The sequence below is a fragment of the Rutidosis leptorrhynchoides genome, chromosome 2 (genome assembly GCF_046630445.1).
Source record: "Rutidosis leptorrhynchoides isolate AG116_Rl617_1_P2 chromosome 2, CSIRO_AGI_Rlap_v1, whole genome shotgun sequence".
NCBI lineage: Eukaryota > Viridiplantae > Streptophyta > Magnoliopsida > Asterales > Asteraceae > Rutidosis > Rutidosis leptorrhynchoides.
The window spans coordinates 693,608,658-693,630,659 of NC_092334.1; the positions used below are offsets into that span (position 1 = coordinate 693,608,658).

At 34.8% G+C, this 22,002-nt stretch overlaps 1 protein-coding gene across 1 annotated transcript; it reads right to left on the bottom strand.

The window, feature by feature from the left end:
- Window positions 1-18,569: 18,569 nt before the first annotated feature.
- LOC139890381 (uncharacterized) lies at window positions 18,570-20,347 on the bottom strand. Its single transcript, XM_071873268.1, has 2 exons — window positions 20,222-20,347; window positions 18,570-19,181 (listed from the first exon to the last, which is right to left on the bottom strand). The coding sequence occupies exons 1-2, from the start codon at window positions 20,345-20,347 to the stop codon at window positions 18,570-18,572; spliced, it is 738 nt and encodes a 245-aa protein (XP_071729369.1).
- Window positions 20,348-22,002: the final 1,655 nt, after the last annotated feature.

The following is a 22,002-nucleotide window of genomic DNA, read 5'->3' on the forward strand; positions in this document are numbered from 1 at the left end:
ACCGCCGTTGATTTTTCTTTAGAATCGTCATCCAGTCGACCAAGTACTTCAGTTCAAATTTTCGATAATCCATTTTTTGAACCCGACCTCACAATTGAGAATCCGGAAAATATTCAGGAACGGTTCGTAGATCCTGAACCATTAAACTTTCCTCCGGAGCCACCAATAATTCAAACAGAGATTGTTGAGGAACGAACCATTAAATCAGAATCATCTAGTGATACCGATTCAACAAATTCAATTATGGAGAATCTGGAACCTTTAAGTATGGAAGACCGAATGAGAGCTAAACGCACTGGCCAAGGTCACGCAATTACTCATCCAGACATTAATGCGCCAGATTATGAAATCAAAGGACAAATTCTACATATGGTGACTAATCAATGCCAATTTAGTGGTGCGCCGAAGGAAGATCCAAATGAACATCTACGTACCTTTAATAGGATCTGCACACTATTTAAAATCCGAGAAGTTGAGGATAAACAGATATATCTCATGTTATTTCCCTGGACTTTAAAGGGAGAAGCCAAAGATTGGTTGGAATCATTACCTGAAGGGGCGATTGATACATGGGACGTTTTAGTTGACAAATTTCTTAAACAATTCTTTCCTGCATCTAAAGCCGTAAGACTTCAAGCAGAAATTGTTACGTTCACACAGAAGCCAAATGAAACTCTATATGAGGCGTGGACTAGATATGGAAAGTTGTTAAGAGGATGTCCGCAACATGGTTTAGACACCTGTCAAATAGTACAAATATTCTACCAAGGATGCGACATCACTACAAGGAAAGACATAGATATAGCAGCTGGTGGTTCTATTATGAAGAAAACCGAAACTGATGCTTACAAAATTATTGATAATACTGCTTCCCACTCACATGAGTGGCACCAAGAAAAAGACATCGTTAGATCATCTAAAGCAGCTAGAGCCGATTCTAGCCATGACTTAGATTCCATTTCCGCAAAGATAGATGCTGTGGAGAGACGAATGGAAAAGATGACTAAAGATATTCACTCAATACGAATTAGTTGTGAGCAGTGTGGAGGACCACATTTGACAAAAGATTGTCTCAGTATTGAATTAACAATGGAACAAAGAGAGAATATTTCATACATAAACCAAAGGCCTGGAAATAATTATCAGAATAATTATCAACCGCCAAGACCGATTTACAATCAAAACCAGAATTATAACCGAAATATTCCATACAACAACCAACAAGGTCCTAGCAATCAACAAATATCCAATAATACTTACAACCAGCAAAGACCTAATTTTCAAAACAAACCACCACAACAAACCGATGATAAAAAGCCGAATTTAGAAGATATGATGACGAAGCTAGTTGAAACTCAAACGCAGTTTTTCACATCTCAAAAACAAACCAATGAACAAAATGCTCAAGCATTTAGAAATCAACAAGCTTCTATTCAAAATCTGGAACAAGAATTGAGTAACCTAGCAAGGTTAATAGGTGAAAGAAAACCGGGAAGTCTACCTAGTGATACAAATGCTAACCCCCGGAGTGAAACAGCTAAAGCCATTACCACAAGAAGTGGCACAACACTTAAACCACCTGAAATACCTGTAACTTCTGATGAAACCATTCCTACTCCACAAGAACCACAACCTGATCAAGATAAGGAAAAAGAACCGGTAGTTGAAAAGGTTAATGAAGATAACACAGTTAAGGATAAACCTTATGTTAAACCATACCAACCACCACTTCCTTACCCGAGCAAAATGAAGAAAGAGAAACTTGAAGCCGAGCAATCCAAATTCTTGGATATGTTTAAACAGATAAATGTAAATCTTCCTTTCATTGATGTGATTTCAGGAATGCCTAGATATGCTAAATTCTTGAAAGATCTAATCTCAAATAGAAAGAAAATGGAAGAACTCTCGGCTGTTACGATGAATGCTAATTGTTCAGCAGTGCTGTTGAATAAGATACCAGAAAAAATATCTGATCCAGGAAGTTTCACAATTCCATGTTTTCTGGGTAGTCTTAGTTCAATAGAAGCATTGGCAGACTTAGGTGCTAGTATAAATCTAATGCCGTATTCACTATACACTAAACTAGACCTTGGAGAATTGAAATCAACAAGAATAAGCATACAACTAGCCGATAGATCAATAAAATATCCTAGCGGGATAATGGAGAACATGCTAGTTAAAGTTGGTACTTTAGTATTTCCAGTAGATTTTGTTGTTTTGGACATGGAAGAAGATTCTCAAGTTCCTCTCATATTAGGAAGACCATTCTTAAACACGGCTAAAGCAATGATAGACGTGTTCGGTAAGAAACTGACCCTAAGTATAGAGGATGAGAGTGTTACCTTTTCAGTTGATAGAGCAATGCAACAACCACAATCTGCAGATGATACATGTTATTATATTCAAACTATAGATGCACATGCAGAATTATTAGAATAATTTCCAGAATTACAAGGAACAGGAGAATGTTCTTTAGGAGAAGGTAATGAACCAATTGATGAAGCTGAAATGTTAGCTACACTTATAGCTAATGGATATGAACCAACAACAGAAGAAATTCAAATGCTAAAAGAAGAAGACAGATATCGATACAAATCATCGATAGAAGAACCTCCGAAATTAGAGTTAAAGCCACTTCCAAACCATTTGGAATACGCTTATTTACATGGTGAATCTGAATTACCTGTAATAATATCGTCTTCTCTTACTGAAAATGAGAAATCACAACTCATTTCTGTGTTGAAAGCTCATAAACCAGCCATTGCATGGAAGATTCATGATATTAAAGGAATAAGTCCTTCGTATTGCACACATAAAATCCTTATGGACGAAGGTCATAAAACGTATGTGCAACGCCAACGAAGACTAAATCCTAATATGCAAGATGTAGTTAAGAAGGAGATTATTAAACTGCTAGATGCAGGTTTGATATATCCAATTTCTGATAGTCCATGGGTAAGCCCAGTTCAATGCGTACCTAAGAAGGGTGGCATGACTGTCATTACAAATGAAACAAATGAGCTTATTCCTACTAGGACTATAACAGGATGGCGTGTATGTATTGATTATAGAAAATTAAATGACGCCACCAGAAAAGATCACTTTCCCTTACCTTTCATAGATCAAATGTTGGAAAGATTAGCCGGAAATAGTTACTATTGTTTTCTAGATGGATTTTCCGGATATTTTCAAATTCCAATAGCACCCGAAGATCAAGAGAAAACCACATTCACGTGCCCTTATGGTACTTTTGCTTACAAACTCATGCCATTTGGACTTTGCAACGCCCCTGCAACCTTTCAAAGGTGTATGATGGCGATTTTTCACGACATGATAGAAGAATGCATGGAAGTATTCATGGATGACTTTTCAGTCTTCGGTGATACATTTAAATCATGTCTAATTAATCTGGAACGAATGCTAATTAGATGCGAACAATCAAATCTAGTACTTAATTGGGAGAAATGCCATTTCATGGTTAAAGAAGGCATCGTTCTTGGACATAAAATTTCAAAAGAAGGAATTGAAGTGGATAGAGCTAAAGTAGATGTAATTGCTAAACTTCCACATCCCACCAATGTTAGAGGAGTTAGGAGTTTTCTAGGGCATGCCGGTTTTTACCGACGTTTCATAAAAGATTTTTCTAAAATTGCCACTCCTATGAATAAACTCCTAGAAAAGGATGCGCCATTCATCTTTTCAGATGAGTGTATCAAATCTTTTAATATTCTTAAAGAGAAACTCACTAATGCGCCGATCATGATAACACCAAATTGGAATCTACCATTTGAACTAATGTGCGATGCAAGTGATTTTGCAATGGGAGCCGTTTTAGGACAAAGGATTGAAAAACGATTTCAACCTATATATTATGCTAGTAAGACGTTACAAGGAGCACAAACGAACTATACAACTACTGAAAAAGAACTCCTTGCTATTGTCTTTGCTTTTGACAAATTTCGATCATATCTCGTTCTAGCAAAAACGGTGGTCTATACCGACCATTCTGCTCTTAGATACCTATTTTCAAAACAAGATGCTAAACCAAGATTAATCCGTTGGATCTTACTCTTACAAGAGTTTGATATTGAAATCCGAGATAAAAGAGGAGCAGAAAATCTCGCCGCTGATCATCTTTCTCGTCTTGAAAATCCTGAGTTAGAAGTTCTAAATGAATCGGCCATACAAGATAACTTTCCTGATGAATATCTATTGAAGATAGATTATAAAGAAATACCATGGTTTGCAGACTATGCAAACTACTTAGTTTGTGGATTCCTTGAAAAAGGATTATCGTACCAAAGACGAAAGAAATTCTTCAGTGATATAAAACACTATTTTTGGGAAGATCCACATCTGTTTAAAAGTTGTCCCGATGGAATAATACGCCTATGTGTATTTGGAGATGAAGCTAGTAAAATATTAAACCATTGTCACACAGGACCAACAGGAGGGCATTATGGGCCTCAACTAACAGCAAGAAAAGTTTATGATGCTGGATTCTATTGGCCAACAATTTACAAAGACGCACACCTTCTTTGCAAATCCTGTGATGCATGTCAAAGGGCCGGAAAAATAAATCAACGTGATGAAATGCCACAAAATGTCATCCAAGTATGTGAAGTATTTGACATTTGGGGTATTGACTTTATGGGTCCATTTCCAAAATCTCATAATAATCTATATATACTCGTAGCCATTGATTATGTATCTAAATGGGCGGAAGCACAAGCTCTCCCAACTAACGATGCACGAGTTGTAGTCAACTTTTTAAAACGTCTTTTTACAAGGTTTGGAACACCGAAAGCTTTAATAAGTGATCGGGGTACTCATTTCTGTAATAATCAACTTGAGAAAGTTCTTAAAAGATATGGAGTAACTCATAAAATCTCCACCGCATATCATCCACAAACAAGTGGACAAGTTGAAAATACCAACCGAGCTTTAAAACGTATTCTAGAGAAAACCGTAGGATCAAATCCGAAGGAATGGTCCATTAAATTGGAGGATGCACTCTGGGCTTTTAGAACAGCCTACAAAACTCCAATTGGAACCACACCTTTTAGACTTGTTTATGGAAAAGCATGTCATCTTCCAGTAGAAATTGAACACAAAGCATTTTGGGCTTTGAAGACATGTAATCTTGATTTACATGAAGCCGGACGTCTACGATTAAGTCAACTAAACGAATTAGAAGAATTAAGACATGAAGCATACGAAAATTCGTTAATCTATAAAGAAAGAACGAAGAAATGGCATGATAAAAGAATCAGAAGTTCAAAAGAATTTAAAGAAGGAGACAGAGTTCTTCTTTTCAATTCACGATTCAAGCTATTTCCTGGAAAATTGAAATCAAGATGGTCTGGACCATTCATAGTCAAAAGAGTTTTCCCATACGGAACGATAGAATTAATAAATTCAAATGGGATTGAATTTAAAGTTAATGGTCACAGAGTTAAACATTACATACATGGTCCGATGGAAGTCGACAACGAAGTTAATCACAATTTCGACACCACAGCTAACTAAGTGTGGGGAGAATCAAGTCTTTAAAGGATAATATGTATTTCTGTTAGAGTTAGATTGTCTGTTTTCGTGTAGTTCTCGAAAATGGAACCCGAATGGTCTTTCCCTAGCAGACCCTAAAGAACTAGTCTTCTCCCCCCATTCTGAATTTTTATTTTTTTTAGGTTTTTACAAAATGAAGACTGCCTGTGAACTAAACCATGGTCTAATGCTACACGCTTTGATCACTAAACGTAATAATGACATACTACCGAGTGAATTAGTATCAGTAATCAGAGAAAGAATGGACGGAGTTAGAAAAGAATCTAGATGCCAAGATAATAAGTTACAATTTGGTAAAGGAAAATCAAAATCCGCAACGAAAAGAAGAGCACGACACCTAGAAAGATGTCACAAATGCGGAAAATGGTCACATAGAGGTAAATGTTCAAATAATCAAACCTATTCAAATACCGAATTTGTTACTTTATGCAGAGACGGACCGCTCATATGTTTAGAAGAAAAGACACTGAATGCTCGAGGTTACGCCTATGTAGCCATGGAAAACCAATTAAACCGACTATCTTATGAATGGGATAGATCATATAACTAAGAAATCTATTTCACAGGTATGTCTGTACAGTTTTTATTTTTATTTTTATTTTTAACCTTTTGATAATAAAAGCTAATTTGTTAGCTAAAAAGTATTAAATTGGTATTGAATAAAATTAGGTTTGGCGACCGAAATTATTGATATCATTCAAAAATTTATTACATCACTGGGAAATTTAACGTTTATTCTTAAGGTATAAATATCTTTAATCAATCAACCCAAAATATTTCAAAAATTCGTCATGAGTTAAATTAGGTCTTGGAACCGAAATTACTTTACCGAAAAGAGGGGCGCATATTTTTGATAATATTTGATTGATTAAAGTGGGATAAAAAGCCAAAAAGATTTTAAATTTTATTTTTACCATGTTTTTAAAATTAATATTTAAATCTTAAATTAATATTGTAAACTTTGTAAAAACAATATATTTAAAATTGTAAATATTTGAAAAATTAATATAAGTTTGGTATGAATTTATAATATGAATTTTTAAATTAAGATTGGTGTGAACTTTTAATTTTTAAAATATGAATTTTTAATTTTATGCATTTCAAATTTTAAGTTTGGTGTGAATTTTTAATATTAATTTTGAATTTCATATTTAAGTTGTGTGAATTTAAAAACAAAAATTTACTTTATCTCATTAAGTTAAAAATATGATTTTTAAAATTCGTCGTAAGTTGAAGACTAGGTCTTTGAACCGAAATTGCTTTACCCGAGGGAGGGACGAGAACTTTTATTATCATTATTTTTAATCTTATTGAATTAAAGTATGCCAAAAACATTAAAAAAAACCCCAAAAATCTTAGCTTTTAAAACAATCGCTACAAAAAGACAAATTTTAAAATTTTGTCGAGGGACGGACTAGGACATCGATCCGAAACGACCTCGTCCTAAATAACAAGGGAAACAAAATTTTAAAATTAAGTACTTAATTGTTTCAAAAGTTAATGATTATAAAAAAAAAAAAAAAAAACAAACTCCGCGAGTCGCGGAGTTTGAAGTGCAATTCGCCGCGAGTCGCGGAGGAGTCGGATTACAGAAAAAAAAATAAAGAGCTGCAACAGCTCAGTTTCACACACCACAACTCAAAAATACTGCGAAAAACACTCCGAAAATACACCCAAAAACACCCCAAAAATCCCAATTTTTAACGGTTAATCACCAATTTTTTTTACTAAAATCATGTTGAGAAGGATGCTATCTAAGAATTACTCAAGAAAAACGGTAAATTTCTACACCTAAACACCATTTAATCCGAAATTTGGTGTTCTTGAGCAATTTTTTCCCCAATTTGATTTTGATGCTTTTTAGTGTAATTATGCTTAAATTGTTTATGTATTATGCTTGTATAACCTAGATTGATGCTGTTTAACATGATTAGAAGCCTTAAACTTCAAATTTTGAATAATCTAGGGTTTGTGTTCTTGAGCAAATTTGGGGCTTTTTGATATAAACAGGTTATGGCCGATTTTTGTCATGAATTGTTGCTAAATTAAGTAGTGTAACATGTTTAGGTAGTTAAATGATCCAAACTTTGAGCCTAAACATGATTTTGAGAATTAAAGTGGACTTTTTCAAGTCTAAAATTCATGAACTTGATTTTTGAAAGATAATGCCATTTGAGACTTGTTTAATTGCTAGTAATGATTATTTTGACATGTTATTTGAGTTGAATGTTTATGAACTTGGCGAACATTTTCGTATATGCTTATTTGAAAAAGTGTAGATTTGATAAAAATGTGAAAATGAGCTTAAGTTTGATATAAATTGATAATGTCATTGTAATTATTTTGATTGATGATTTTGCTGACACTAATGCATATTTGGATGCACAAAAATTGTGTTTGATGTGTTTTGCAGAATGAAAGGGGTGAATCTTCATCCCAAGCCCGCAATGCTCCTGCTGAGAATTTGGAACAACAGGAGGTGGATAACTACTACAAGCAGGATATACCTCATCCAGTCATGACCTTTTCCGATATGCACTTGGAAGAGTTGCACCCGAACCTGAGATTTGACAGACTTTGGATAGATTATCCAAAATATCAAAGGGGTTTGCATACTCTTCATTCTAAGGTTGTTGAGGTACCGAGGGTCATAGAATGGGGACCCTTAGAAGCTGTAGAATTGGCCGGGCCAATTAGGGAATTACTTGTACAGAGGTATGGTAATTCTTCTTTTAATGACTGGGTACGTTTATTCACCATGCGTAGACCTGTATATAAAGTATGGTGTGAAGAATTGTTATGTAGTATAGAGTTGAATGATCGGGTAGCTAGTTTAACCGATCGTTCTTTTATTAGATTTTTGTTAGGCGGTTCGATGCGCCACATGTCTTTACTGGACATGGCTCAGGCTTTACGTATATATACGCCTGAGGAGTTAGCGTCTGCCGATTGTAGAGGATTGATACTAAACGGTAGAAAGATAGATGAAAATTTTGATACACACGGTGTGTGGAGTCAAACGACAAGCCATCACCGTTTCAAAGGGGGAAATTACTCTTATTTGGATATAGATAGAGCCGAATTAAGAGTGATACATAGGTTTTTAGCTAATTCGATTACACAAAGGGGTAAGAACAAGGAAAAAGTAAATGAACAGGATTTGTTTTACCATATGTGTATTCGAGACCCACAAAGCGCTGTAAGTATACCGTATTGTGTGGGTTATTATTTATCAGCTATGGTTCGGGGGATGCGACCGCATAGCATAATAGGAGGTGGTATTTTTATTACTTTGATTGGTGAATATCTCGGTGTGGATATAAGTCGGGGGGGATTATTAGTAGAAGAACCAGAACCCCGCGATACTATAGGTTTAAATGTATACCATGGTGCGAAAGTTTTGAAGAGGCGAAATAAAGCCGCAGTACGATACCATGGTAGACATCCACAGGTGGAGAGAAACCAACAGCAAGGTAATGTAGGAGGGGGGAATGAGATGCAAGAAATACAAAGGTTTATAGCTTCTCAGGAATACGAAAATGCTAGACAGAGAGCATTTGAAGATTGGCAAGTTCATCAGAACCAAATCATAGCTCATTGCCAACATATAGGTAGAAACTATATTCCTACACCGAAACCCATCTTCCCTCCCTGTTCTATAGAGATGCAGCCACCGTATCCTATGTATGACCCTGCCGAAGCATTCTATAGCACCTATGGTAATGCCTGGAATCCCTATTGGTACCAGTATCATCCCTAGTATACTTATTTTTTTTTTTTTTTTTTGTAATTTGTAATTATAGATACGTTTAATGCTTTTGTTAATATTGTAATCATTTTTATAATTATCTAACTTTTATTCTTAGATTTTAATAATTTTTGAATGTGGGGTAATATACCAAACTTCAAAAATATGTATATATGTTTGCAGTTTATCTTATGTACACAACAGGGTAAAACAACGCATTTTCAAAGACTGGCATTAAGTTCAGCAAAAGCAACTAATTTTGACGACAAGATGCAAAATATATGTGAAATAACAACAAGACGGAATGAACAAATGATGTGCACCATTTATCATTCAGCAAACAAACGCCAATATATTTAGAAACTTTGGTAAAAATTTAATCATTTTCACACTAATCACCCTCAATAATTTAAATTGTTATTGATTTCTTGCAAATGAGGGCATTGCAAGATCTTAAGTGTGGGGAGGGGTTAAATTCTTTCGGATTTTAAAAATTTTTACTTTATACACTTGGTTACCATTAAAAATACTAGTAAAGCAGTAGTTGTATTAGAATCTAGTGCTCTCTGATAATAAAGAACAGCCCTGGTCTTATATACTGACTACCCAATTCTAGTAAAATTTTTCAAAATTTTCAATTAAATGAACTAAAAATCATGTTTATACATATTTATGAACGATAAAACTAGGTTTTAACACCGAAATTATTGTTACCTCAAAAAGGACATAAATTGAGAAACAAACCAAAATGTTAAAATTCATTTAAAATGGAATATAGGACGATAAAAAGGAAAATAAAAGCCAAGTGTGGGAAAATTTACCAAGTTATCTTAAACATATGTCACATATATCTGTAACAAATAACTGAAAATACTTCTGCTTTGGACTAAACTAAACTGTTTTACCCAATGAAAGAAAAGAAGAGATGGATCTACACGATGAATCAATTCCATCATTAAAAGGAAGTAAAGTCTTCCGAAAAAGAAACGCGCTTCTTGATTTAGGTCATGAAGTTGTCGTCCAGACCAGCTGTAGGTTGACGAAAAATCTAGAAAAGTCATCACTAAAATCAGCAGGAAATCCACGGACCTCAGCATTAAACAGGGTCGCCAAGTGGTCAGATTTATCCTAACCATGAGAAAGATTTATCTCGTACAATGGGGGGGCACCATGCAAATTAGCTGGATAAGACTAATGAATCAGACCCCCAGAAAGGATAATCTCCTTTTAAAGATTAAAAATCAGCTTTTAAGACTGATATTACTCAATCCTTGAGATTGACTTTAAAGATTGAGAATTACAAACTCATGGAATTCAATGATATCTAAACTCGAGCTTGAACGAGAAAATATTTTGATCAAAATTACAAACCGATTTATTTTCTGAAAACCCTATTTTCAATGCGTTCATTACCATTGAACGTAAAAACCTAGGAATTCACCTGGAATTCATTAGGTCACCTGAACTAAATCGGGTGTCAACCGTAAGAACGGTGGTTGCATAGTGGTCAAAGACAGGACCTTGTGCCATACCGAAAAATTATAAGGGTGAGCTTTACTATTGCTCCTACCAAGGATAGTAATTGCGTCCGACACGTTATAGACCATAATTAAAAGCATGTCAGGGGACATTGCCTTAACAGTTGCTTGTTCAACGCTTTCCTTTACAACCGGACGGTAGTTTATCGAAAGGTAATATACGGGACAAGTAAACTGGACGTGTTGCTTTCCAAATACAAGGTTAGCAAGTGGGTGACACAAAACAGCAAGTTTTGAGCTAAAATTTTCAATTCTGAAACCCACCAAACCCACAAAAATATTTTGCAAACACCGGTAAAGGGTTATTCCGGAAAACTTATCTAGGGTAAAAACTAGATTTTCAAAAGATCAAATGTTTTCATAAAGATCCAATTTCCTTAATGGATCTAAATTTTTATAGTCATATGGGACTGTAAACCATATCGTTACTACCATTGTTCATACCACCGTATAGAAATCACTGATGTACAAAGTGTGAAGAATAAAGAAGTGATTCTAGTATTTCAAGACGATATTGCTTGAGGACAAGCAACGCTCAAGTGTGGGAATATTTGATAATGCTAAAAACGAACATATATTTCATAGCATTATTCCTCAAGAAAGACAAGCTTTTAGTTTCAATTGTTTTATTTACAAGTGATATTCGTTTAAATAATAAAAGGTGAAGACAAAAGACAGATTCGACGAATTGAAGACGCAAACGACCAAAAAGCTCAAAAGAACAAAAGACAATCAAAGAGGTTCCAATTATTGATAAGAAACGTCTCGAAATTACAAGAGTACAAGATTCAAAACGCAAAGTACAAAATATAAAATTGTACGCAAGGACGTTCGAAAATCCGGAACCGGGACTAGAGTCAACTCTCAACGCTCGACGCAACGGACTAAAAATTACAAGTTAACTATGTATATAAATATAATATAATATATAATTAATTATATTAATTATATATATATTATATTTATAAATAAAAACCGTCGGCAGAGAAAGACTCCAAAAGGGTGAGCTGTAAAAACAAACTCCGCGACTCGCGGATTTTAAGGCCAAAAAGGCCGCGAGTCGCGGAGCCCCAAAATGAAAAACTGCCAATAAAGCCAACCGAATTCTGATCATTTTCATCCATCTTTTTCTTCTTCTCTCATATATACGTAAAATATATATTTATAATTTATATTTTAATTTTAATTTTAATTATAATTCTAATAATAAGGGTATGTTAGCGAATGTTGTAAGGGTGTAAGTCGAAATTCTGTCCGTGTAACGCTACGCTATTTTTAATCATTGTAAGTTATGTTCAACCTTTTTACATTAATGTCTCGTAGCTAAGTTATTATTATGCTTATTTAAAACAAAGTAATCATGATGTTGGGCTAATTACTAAAATTGGGTAATTGGACTTTGTACCATAATTGGGGTTTGGACAAAAGAACGACACTTGTGGAAATTAGACTATGAGCTATTAATGGGCTTTATATTTGTTTAACTAAATGATAGTTTGTTAATGTTAATATAAAGATTTACAATTGGGCGTCCCTATAAATTACCATATACACTCGATCGGACACGATGGGCGGGGTATTTATATGTACGAATAATCGTTCATTTAACCGGACACGGGAATGGATTAATAGCCACTAGAATAATTAAAACAGGGGTGAAATTATGTACAAAGGACACTTGGTATAATTGATAACAAAATATTAAAACCTTGGGTTACACTCAGTCGACATCCTGGTGTAATTATTAAACAAAGTATTAAAATCTTGTTACAGTTTAAATCCCCAATTAGTTGGAATATTTAACTTCGGGTATAAGGATAATTTGACGAGGGCACTCGCATTTTATATTTATGACTGATGGACTGTTATGGACAAAAACCAGACGGACATATTAAATAATCCAGGACAAAGGACAATTAACCCATGGGCATAAAACTAAAATCAACACGTCAAACATCATGATTACGGAAGTTTAAATAAGCATAATTCTTTTATTTCATATTTAATTTCCTTTATTTTATATTTAATTGCACTTCTAATTATCGCACTTTTATTTATTGTTATTTAATCGCACTTTTAATTATCGTACTTTTTAATTATCGCAATTTTATTTTATCGCACTTTTATTGCAATTTCATTATCGTTATTTATTTTACGCTTTAAATTAAGTCTTTTATTTATTTAATATTTTACATTAGGTTTTAACTGCGACTAAAGTTTTAAAATCGACAAACCGGTCATTAAACGGTAAAAACCCCCCTTTATAATAATAATATTACTTATATATATATATTTGTATTTTTATAAAAGTAAACTAATATAGCGTTAAGCTTTGTTTAAAGATTTCCCTGTGGAACGAACCAGACTTACTAAAAACTACACTACTGTACGATTAGGTACACTGCCTATAAGTGTTGTAGCAAGGTTTAAGTATATCCATTCTCTAAATAAATAAATATCTTGTGTAAAATTGTATCGTATTTAGTAGTATTTCCTGCTAAAATTAATAACTATTTCGTATCCCTTAGCTTTGACATCAATATATTAGGATTAGGATATATATTTTTTATTTTTTGAGGAGCAAAGTTTTCATATGATATTTATGTGTGGATGGATGTCTATGTATGTGTAAGTAGGTGTATGTATGTATCAGTATGTGTGTATGTAGACATGTAGTTATGTGTATGTGTGATAGAATAAATGTTCCCGCATCGTTCGGTGCCTCTTGGAACCATTTTAGCTAGTGACGGCCTTCCTTGCATTTGAGCTTGGTTGGTGGTTATTAGTCGTGTGGTTTCGGAGATGTATACCATAAAGGTGTATGAGTGATGTTTGGCTTGTTATGGGTGATGGGCTCTTTGCTTGCGCAACAACCTCCACTTGGCATATTGATATCGGCTATAAAATTACGTTTTTAACCCCGATATTAGCCCCATTTATAATAAATTTTGGAAAAATTTATTTAATTAATCTTATGTTGTAGGATATTTTATAACAAATGCGTGGGCGCAAGAATCGCTTAAAACAGACAAGAAACGAAGAAGTTAGAACGAAAACGGTGAAAACGAAGTTATGATCTCGAAAACAAGGGTGGCAGCTCGTGTACACGGCTTGCTATTCATACGGCCCGTGCACACGGCCTCTTCACACTGGCCGTGTACACGGCCTGCCTAATATACACAGGCTCTTCACATGACTTTCCAGTCAGAAAAATAATCACTTGGCCATCAAATTAAAAGATGTCATAGAGATGCTTATGAATAGAGGAGTAATTTTTTTTAAAGATAAATTACTTTTTTGTAGGTAGATGTATGTATTCATGTTTATGTAGGGATGTATGTTTGTATATGTATGTATGTTTATGTATGTATGTATGCATGTAAGGAGGTTTATGTATGCTTATGTATGCATGGCCATGCATAATATATATATATATATATATATATATATATATATATATATATATATATATATATATATATATATATATATATATTATTTATTTATTTATTTGAATCTTTAATTTAAGTTAAGGTCCCAGGGATAAATCTCAGCCCTTGGATCATGTGATGGGCGGGACAATCACATGTGATTACCAGCCTTGAATCACATGTGATTTACGATATTAAAACACAAAAATAAAGGAAGGGTAATCAGGTAATCACATGTGATTATATTATTAAATCTAAGGGCTGCTAATTACATGTGATTGTCTCGCCCATCAGATGATCCAAGGGCAGGGATTTAGCCGTTGGATCTCAACTTAAATTTAAGGATGTAAATGAATATCTACCATACATTATATATATAATATAATATAATATAATATAATATATATATATATATATATATATATATATATATATATATATATATATATATATATATATATATATATCATATGTAGATGTATATATGTTATGTATATATGTATCAACGGTATTCGAACTCGTAGCTTCCAATGTTCTGATTTCGCTATGAGTGTCGAACATAGGTGATTTGTTCCTTTCTCTTTCAGTCTGCTCTTGCTCGTTTTGCACAGAAACCTTGTTCAAATTGGATTTAGGCAGAGTACCTTTATCGCTAACATGTTTTGATTTAGCCCCTCTTTTACGAATAACATCCCAGTAGCTTTGACACTCTTTATCTATGCACTGGTTTTTCTTTTGCTCAGCTATTGGTGAAGTAATTTTGACATAAATTTTTGTTAGTTTGAAGGAGAATCTATTTTTGGTTGACTAAGTGTTGACAGTTTAGGAGGAATGGAAGGGAACTCCCTTTTATTATATGCAAAAGGTAATTTTTGGAAAGGGGAACAGTTTTGAACATCATGGTCACCATCCGAAATGGGTTCATTTTGAAACATGTTTTCAAGGCTTGGGAAATATATTAATACAAGATATAAAATGAGATATGCACAATCTCTGTATTAAATACAAGACATATAAAATATACGGGTAGAATCCATTCTGTTACCCCACACAAGTGAAGAGGGGGTAGGTACCAACACGCAGGGGCGATTTTATGAAGGGACAAGTGGGGGCAGTCACCCCCAGTGGATTTGCAATTTTCAGTGTAAAAATTTTAGATTTTTCGACTTTGCCCCTGGTGGATTTTTTTTTTTTGCCCCAAAACTTAAATATTTTGCCCCAAAACCTTCAAATTTTGCCCATAAATATCCAAATTTTACCCCAAAACTTTTAGATTTTGCTCACAAACCTTCAAATTTTGCCCCAAAACCTCCATAATTTTCCTAAAAACCTTCATTTTTTTGTCCCAAAACCTCCATATTTTGCCCAAAAAAATTGCTACGGTTTTAAAAATTTCTTTGCCCCCGGTGAAAAAAAATCCTGGTATCGCCACTGCCAACACGTAGCTTGGATCGAATATCTTCTAACAGAGGTCGTAGAACACTTTTGGTAAAAATATCTTGCAAGTGTGTGGATACATATTTCGTGTGAAGTTTGCTTGAAAGAACCAACTCGCGTACAAAATGAAAATCAATGTCTATATGCTTAGCGCACTTATGAGATATAAGATTTTGACTTAAAAATAAGGCACTGCGATTATCACATAGTATAATAGGACGTCCATATAGAGCCTTCTTTAAGCTACAAACATGATTCGGAAACTGAGAATTCACAAATCCTGGGGTTGTTCCATGTAAACAACATTAGATAAACTGCCATTTAAGAAGGCATTTTTGACATCGAGTTGATGCAAAGGCCATTTATTCAGAACCGCAATGGAAATAATAATACGCATCTCAGATGCCTTAAAAACTGCTGAAGGTGGCCGTGTAATCGATACCTGGTACTTGAGTAAACCCTTGTGCAACCAAACGAGCTTTAAATTTATCAATCGAACCATCGGCAATAAACTTAGTCCAAAAAATCCACTTAGAACCAACAATGTTGGTAACGTTGTGGACGAGGAACAAGAGTTCAGATTTCATTTAGTGTTAGTGCCTTCATTTCATCACTCATGGCAGCAAACCACTTGGGATCTTTAGCAGTAGATTTGAATCCTTTAAGTGTTAAGTGTTGTTGTAGTAAAAAGAGCATGATGAAGGGCTAATGTTGCAACATGGGAGAGATCAGCAATCTACAGAGGTTTAAATGTACCAACCTTTGAACGAGTTACCATAGGATGATGGGAAACAGGAGTGGTTTGTGGTGCAGTAGTAACAGTGGTGGTGGGAATGAGGGTATTGAGGGTGGTGAATTATCCGGTGAGGAAGAGGTAGTAGGTTCATCATCAGGGCATATATCACAAGAAGCTGTTGGTGTGACTGAGGTAACGATGGTGGCAGGTTTGGAAGGTTGAGGCGTGTGTGTGGATGAGATGAGTAAAGGATAATTGTCACAATAAGTCGAAAGAAGAACTATGGTAGATGGGGTAGTGGATGTGTGATCTTGAAAAGGAAAGGATGCCTCACCAAATTGAGCGTGACGCGTGGTGTAAATGCGATGTGTAGATGTATCGAGACATCTATATCCTTTATGTTTTGAACTGTAACCGATAAAAACACACGGAGTACTTCTAGGAGAAAGTTTGTGAGATAAATAATCCCGAGATACGGGAAAGCACAACATCCAAAAACCCTAAAGTTGCCATAGTTTAGTGGTGTGGCAAACAACATTTCATAAGGAGACTTATGATTAAGTAACTTTGTGGGTAAACGGGTGATGATATAGGTAGCAGAGATAAAGGCATGAGTCCAATAAGTGTACGGAACATGGGCATTAAACATGATGGCCAACACAGTATCAGTAATATGGCGATACTTACGTTCAGCTCAACCGTTTTGTAGCCGGGTATAAGGAAAATACATCTGATGGTGTGTGCCATTTGTAGACAAAAGGGTGCAGACCTGATTATTTGTAAATTCCGTTCCACCATCAGATTGAAAAATCTTGATTTTACATGAGAATTGCGTTTGAACTAGAGATATAAACGTAGCAAATATAGCATAAAAGTCGGATTTTGGTTTTCGTAGGGTAAAACCATGTAAACTGTTCAATTCTTGGCTATGCCAAATTGTTCAAAAAGGGAGTGTGACTAGAGAGTGTGCATAATGCACCATTCAACCAGTACAGGTCTCGCGCTCGGGGAGCTTGATTACCCTAGGTTTTACCATCTTCTATGGGAAGCCAATGTGCTCGTTCATAGAAGGGTTTCCTCGCTTACCTAAAAAAAAACCATGTAAACCTCGACTAATCATCAATAAATATAGCATAATAACGATAACCATCAACATAAATAACAGGAGATGGTCCCCACAAATCACAATGAATCGAGTCTACTGGATGAGAAGCACGTTTAAACAACAACAACAACAACAACAAAACCAAATCCCACAAAAGTGAAGTGGGGTATGGGGAGGTAAGATGTAGGCAATCCTTGGGGAAGTAAGATGTAGACATTCCTAGGGGAAGTAAGATGTAGACAATCCTTCATCTATCCTAGAATAAAGAGAAGTCATTTCTCCACTCAGTGTGAAACACCCCAAAAGTAGAGAAAGTCCTTCCTCTCAATGTTCTATGGATAGAGAGATTGCTTCCGAATGGACCTCCGACCAATAAGTAGGTTGAAAAAAAAATATGAGACGCCATTAAAATGGTATAATCAAATTTTCATGGGTTTTAGACTTGTCTGAAGTTCAATTTAGGCTCTAAGCGACAGTCAAGTCGCCAATAAATCGACACTTGGTGTTGACTCGATTTAGGGTCAAGTCGCTAATAAATCGACGCTTGTTGTTGACTCGATTTAAAATTAACGTTTACTTTTAGATAATTGACAAGATGAACAAAGTTTGAGCAGATAAAGATTCTAATTTATTCAAAACAAAAATAATGTCATGAGACACATGTCCCAGGCGATTGTGCCATAAATCAAAAGAAGTTGAAAGGCATTTAGAAGAAAGCTTAGCAAGAAAGGCTTGTTTTCTTTGTCCTAAGATGTAAAGTCCATTCCTACGTCTTCCTTGAGCTAGAGGCTCTTTAGTGTGTCGGTTCTGAATAAAGAATAAAGGATGCATTAAGTTGATTATCTTGTGTGAGCTTACAAACAGAAAGAAGATTTTTGTAAGTTTTGGAACAACAATAACAACTTGAAGTGATATATTAGGAGAGATAGTGGTTTTATGAGAAATTGGAGAAGTTTCACCATTAGCAAAGAAAAGAGATACATGACCAGACTAAGGAGTAGTGGAATCAATTAGCATTAGATGTCATATGTGCCGATGCTCCTGTATCAACATACCAATTAGGAGTCGTATTATATTGGTTGGCATCGAGTGTAGCAAGACCACGAGCAAATGTCTGTATATCCGGACACTTTTTGGCATAATGACCGTCTGTTCGACAGAGTTGGCAATGCGTTGGACGACGATTACCACGACCCATACCCCGAGAAGAAGAACCACGCATATAACTTTTGCCTCGGCCACGAGAAGTTATATTTGTTGAATTATTAGAAGATGCGGTGTTGAACGCAACATGAGCAACAACACTATCACTTACCGATTGTAAAAACAACCCGTGACTCTCAGCTTGAGATACGAGAGCACGAAACAAGGGTCGTGGAGTAAGTAATCGTTGTGTGGTGGAGAAAGTTTTAAAGGATGAACCAAGACCGCATAAATACCAGTGGGTTTTATCATCATCAGCAAGGGGATATTCAGAAACAGTTGATGAACCTTTCTTTAGATGTCGAAGTGTATCACGAAGGGTGTGAACACGTTCTGGAGAATCATGGTGATACGTGCGTGCAAGGGCAGTCCAAACATCATGTGAAGTAGAATTGACCAAGGGTTTCGTCCATAGCTACTTCAGACAAGGAGGAATAAATGAGAATTATTGCACGCTGATCAGCAGGAACCAATGACACATAGGCTGGGTTGGGGAGAAGTAGTGTCACGAGATGTAATGGTGGGCGAGGACTGGGGTATTGTTCCATCAACGTAACCGGATAGGTGTTGGTAGGAAAGAAGAGGTATCATCTGTTTATGCCATAGTAGATAGTTGGTGGAAGAAAGTTTAATTATTAACATGTGAAGAACAGTGTCTATAAAGTAAGGGGGTTATCGGTTGTATGAGAAGATCTTGAACTGGTAGTCATGGTGATAAGAAAAGAAGAAGAAGGTCGACCAGGAAATCAAGCTGATACCATATAATAATTTAAGAAATCACCACACTTGTGGGTCTAGTATATTATATATATATTAATATATTTATATTACAAGAATAAAAAAAAAGTAGCTTTTGTAAAGTGATATGCACGATCACCATAATAAATATACAAGACAAACAATGATGTGCACAATCTCTATATTAAATACTCGTACGAGATATAAAAGAGATACTAGTGTAATGACCCATGAAACTACGGGTTTGTTTAAACGAAACATTTTAATGATATGTTTTAGGTATTAAGTGAACGAAATGTTAAATTCATTTAGTTTAATGACCCGTGGAACCACATACTCCGACTAAGAAACTCGTCAGATGAACATTTCATCAAACACCTAAAATGCATATTAAACAATCCACATCAAATCATAAGAGATAATATTGGTTGTCATTTTATTTTGAAAGTGTAAATTAAAATATAAATGGGCAAATGGCCCGAAAAGGTAACATAAGTTACCCAATTTGACAATCAAGGTAACCCTCAATTCACTGAAGCTCGAAAAGGATTTCAATTTAATTTTTGCGCAAGAAAAGGATTACGTGTTCAAAAATTTTAGAATGAGGTAATCTTCGTTAAATTCATTAACAATCGTTAGTCAAAAATACACGTTTGATCCCCTAAGTTTCTTAAATAATAGCACCACTCATCCTCTTCATCACCATCTTCATATTACCTGATGGAGATCTTCATCTTCTTCATCAGGCGGCTGTGGTTGTGTGGTAGTGAACGGCGGCAGTGGTTGTGTGGTGGTGGACGACGGCGACAATGGAAAACAACTCAAATCACCATGAAAATGCATGAAATTTTGCAGAAAGTTGCATTTAAACCCGTTAAACAACTTTCCATTCTCATATTCTCCAAAAACACAACGAAAATCGAGCAATAATTCGATTTCAGTTGAATTTTTTCGAAATTAAAAAATTTCTGGATCTCGATGAATACAATGAATCAGAGGCTCAAATTTTGGAGAAATGTTCACTAAGTGATTACCAAGCTTTCTATTTAAACACATTTCCAAGATTTTCTCTAAATCTCAAAATCGAAAAAAAAACAGAAGGTCGAAATAGAAGTAGATGCACAAATAGAATGAGGGGTACCTGCTGTTCTAGATCCAATTGATTGAGGATTCGAGTTCCTGGATGTTCGTTTGAACTATTTGAAGCTTAAACAGGAATTAAAACATCAACAACTTCATGAATTTCGAGATCAAAAGGTTTGGTTTGAAAAGTAAAATTTTCAATTGCATCGAATTAGATGTTAGATGTGATTGATGATGCTTTGCGAGTGTTGTGTAAACAAATTCAAGCACGTTTCATGAAGGAAGACAGATCTGAAAGCATCTAAAATGAATTTTCAAGTATCAAGTTAATCAATGGCTGTTTTTGGTTTTTTGGATATTTTTTAAAAAACTTAAGGGACCAAACATGTATATTTGACAAACGATCGTTAATGAATTTGACGATGGTTACCTTTTCTTCAATGTTTTTTTAATCAGAATCCTTTTCGGGCTTCAGTGAATTGGGGGTAACGTGACTGTCAAATTGGGTAACTTATGTTACCTTTTCGGGCCATTTGTCAAATATAAATTTAGAATTAGTTTCCTTCTGCCTAGCTTTTATACTTTCTAGTACTTAATTTAAAATAATTAATTAATAAATTCCAAAATTATTTAATTAATAATTAAAATAATTATTAATAAGATTTAATAATAATAATAATTAATTAATAAGATTTAATTTTAATTCAAAATTATTTAAATTAATGACATCACCCACCCTGTTTAGATTTTTTTCTTTTGCTTTTTGATTTTTTTAATAAAAGAATTATTCTAATAATGACATCATCATTATAGGATTTTAATATAAACTATAGATAGATGCACAATACCATTAATCATTAATTATAATCTATATAAATCACCACACTAATTCGGACACGTGACGCTTCCTGGTTACTCCACAGCATTTCTAATTTTCTCATAATTTTGAATTAGAATTATGTAACACCCCGTTTTCCTCGTATGTGGTCCAAAGGTGCGTATTTAACCTTGTGAATGTTTAATTTTAACTATGGTAAGTTGTAAATGGTTTAAACGATGATAATAGGATGAAACTGGTATTGTATCGCGTTTAAATGTGGTGTATCGCGGATCAGTCCATCGCGATACGCGATGGTATGTGCTAAAATGTGACTGCTCGAAAGTCCCATCTCCTGATCTGTTCGTCGCGTCTGAGTGGGTGTTATCGCGTTTTTGATGTCGTGAAACGCGTCTGTGTCACTGAAGTGACAAATTTAACCCGTTTTTAAGGGTATCTTTTGGGGTGTTTTGGTCTTTTTACTTGGTGAACGGTTTGGAGACTTAAAAACTGATACAAGGCTTATCCTAACTCATTAAACACTCCTTCACCTACACCAAATTAATTTCTAGAGAGAGAGACAAGAGTTTTAGAGTGA

Bases quoted from the DNA above. Each gene is read 5' to 3' on its own strand.
- LOC139890381 (XM_071873268.1), bottom strand. From the start codon at position 20,347: ATGCATTTTCATGGTGATTTGAGTTGTTTTCCATTGTCGCCGTCGTCC. The intron at 19,182-20,221 runs GTAATATGAAGA...TGTCTGAAGTAG, and splicing joins AAGATGAAGATCTCCATCAG to CTATGGACGAAACCCTTGGT.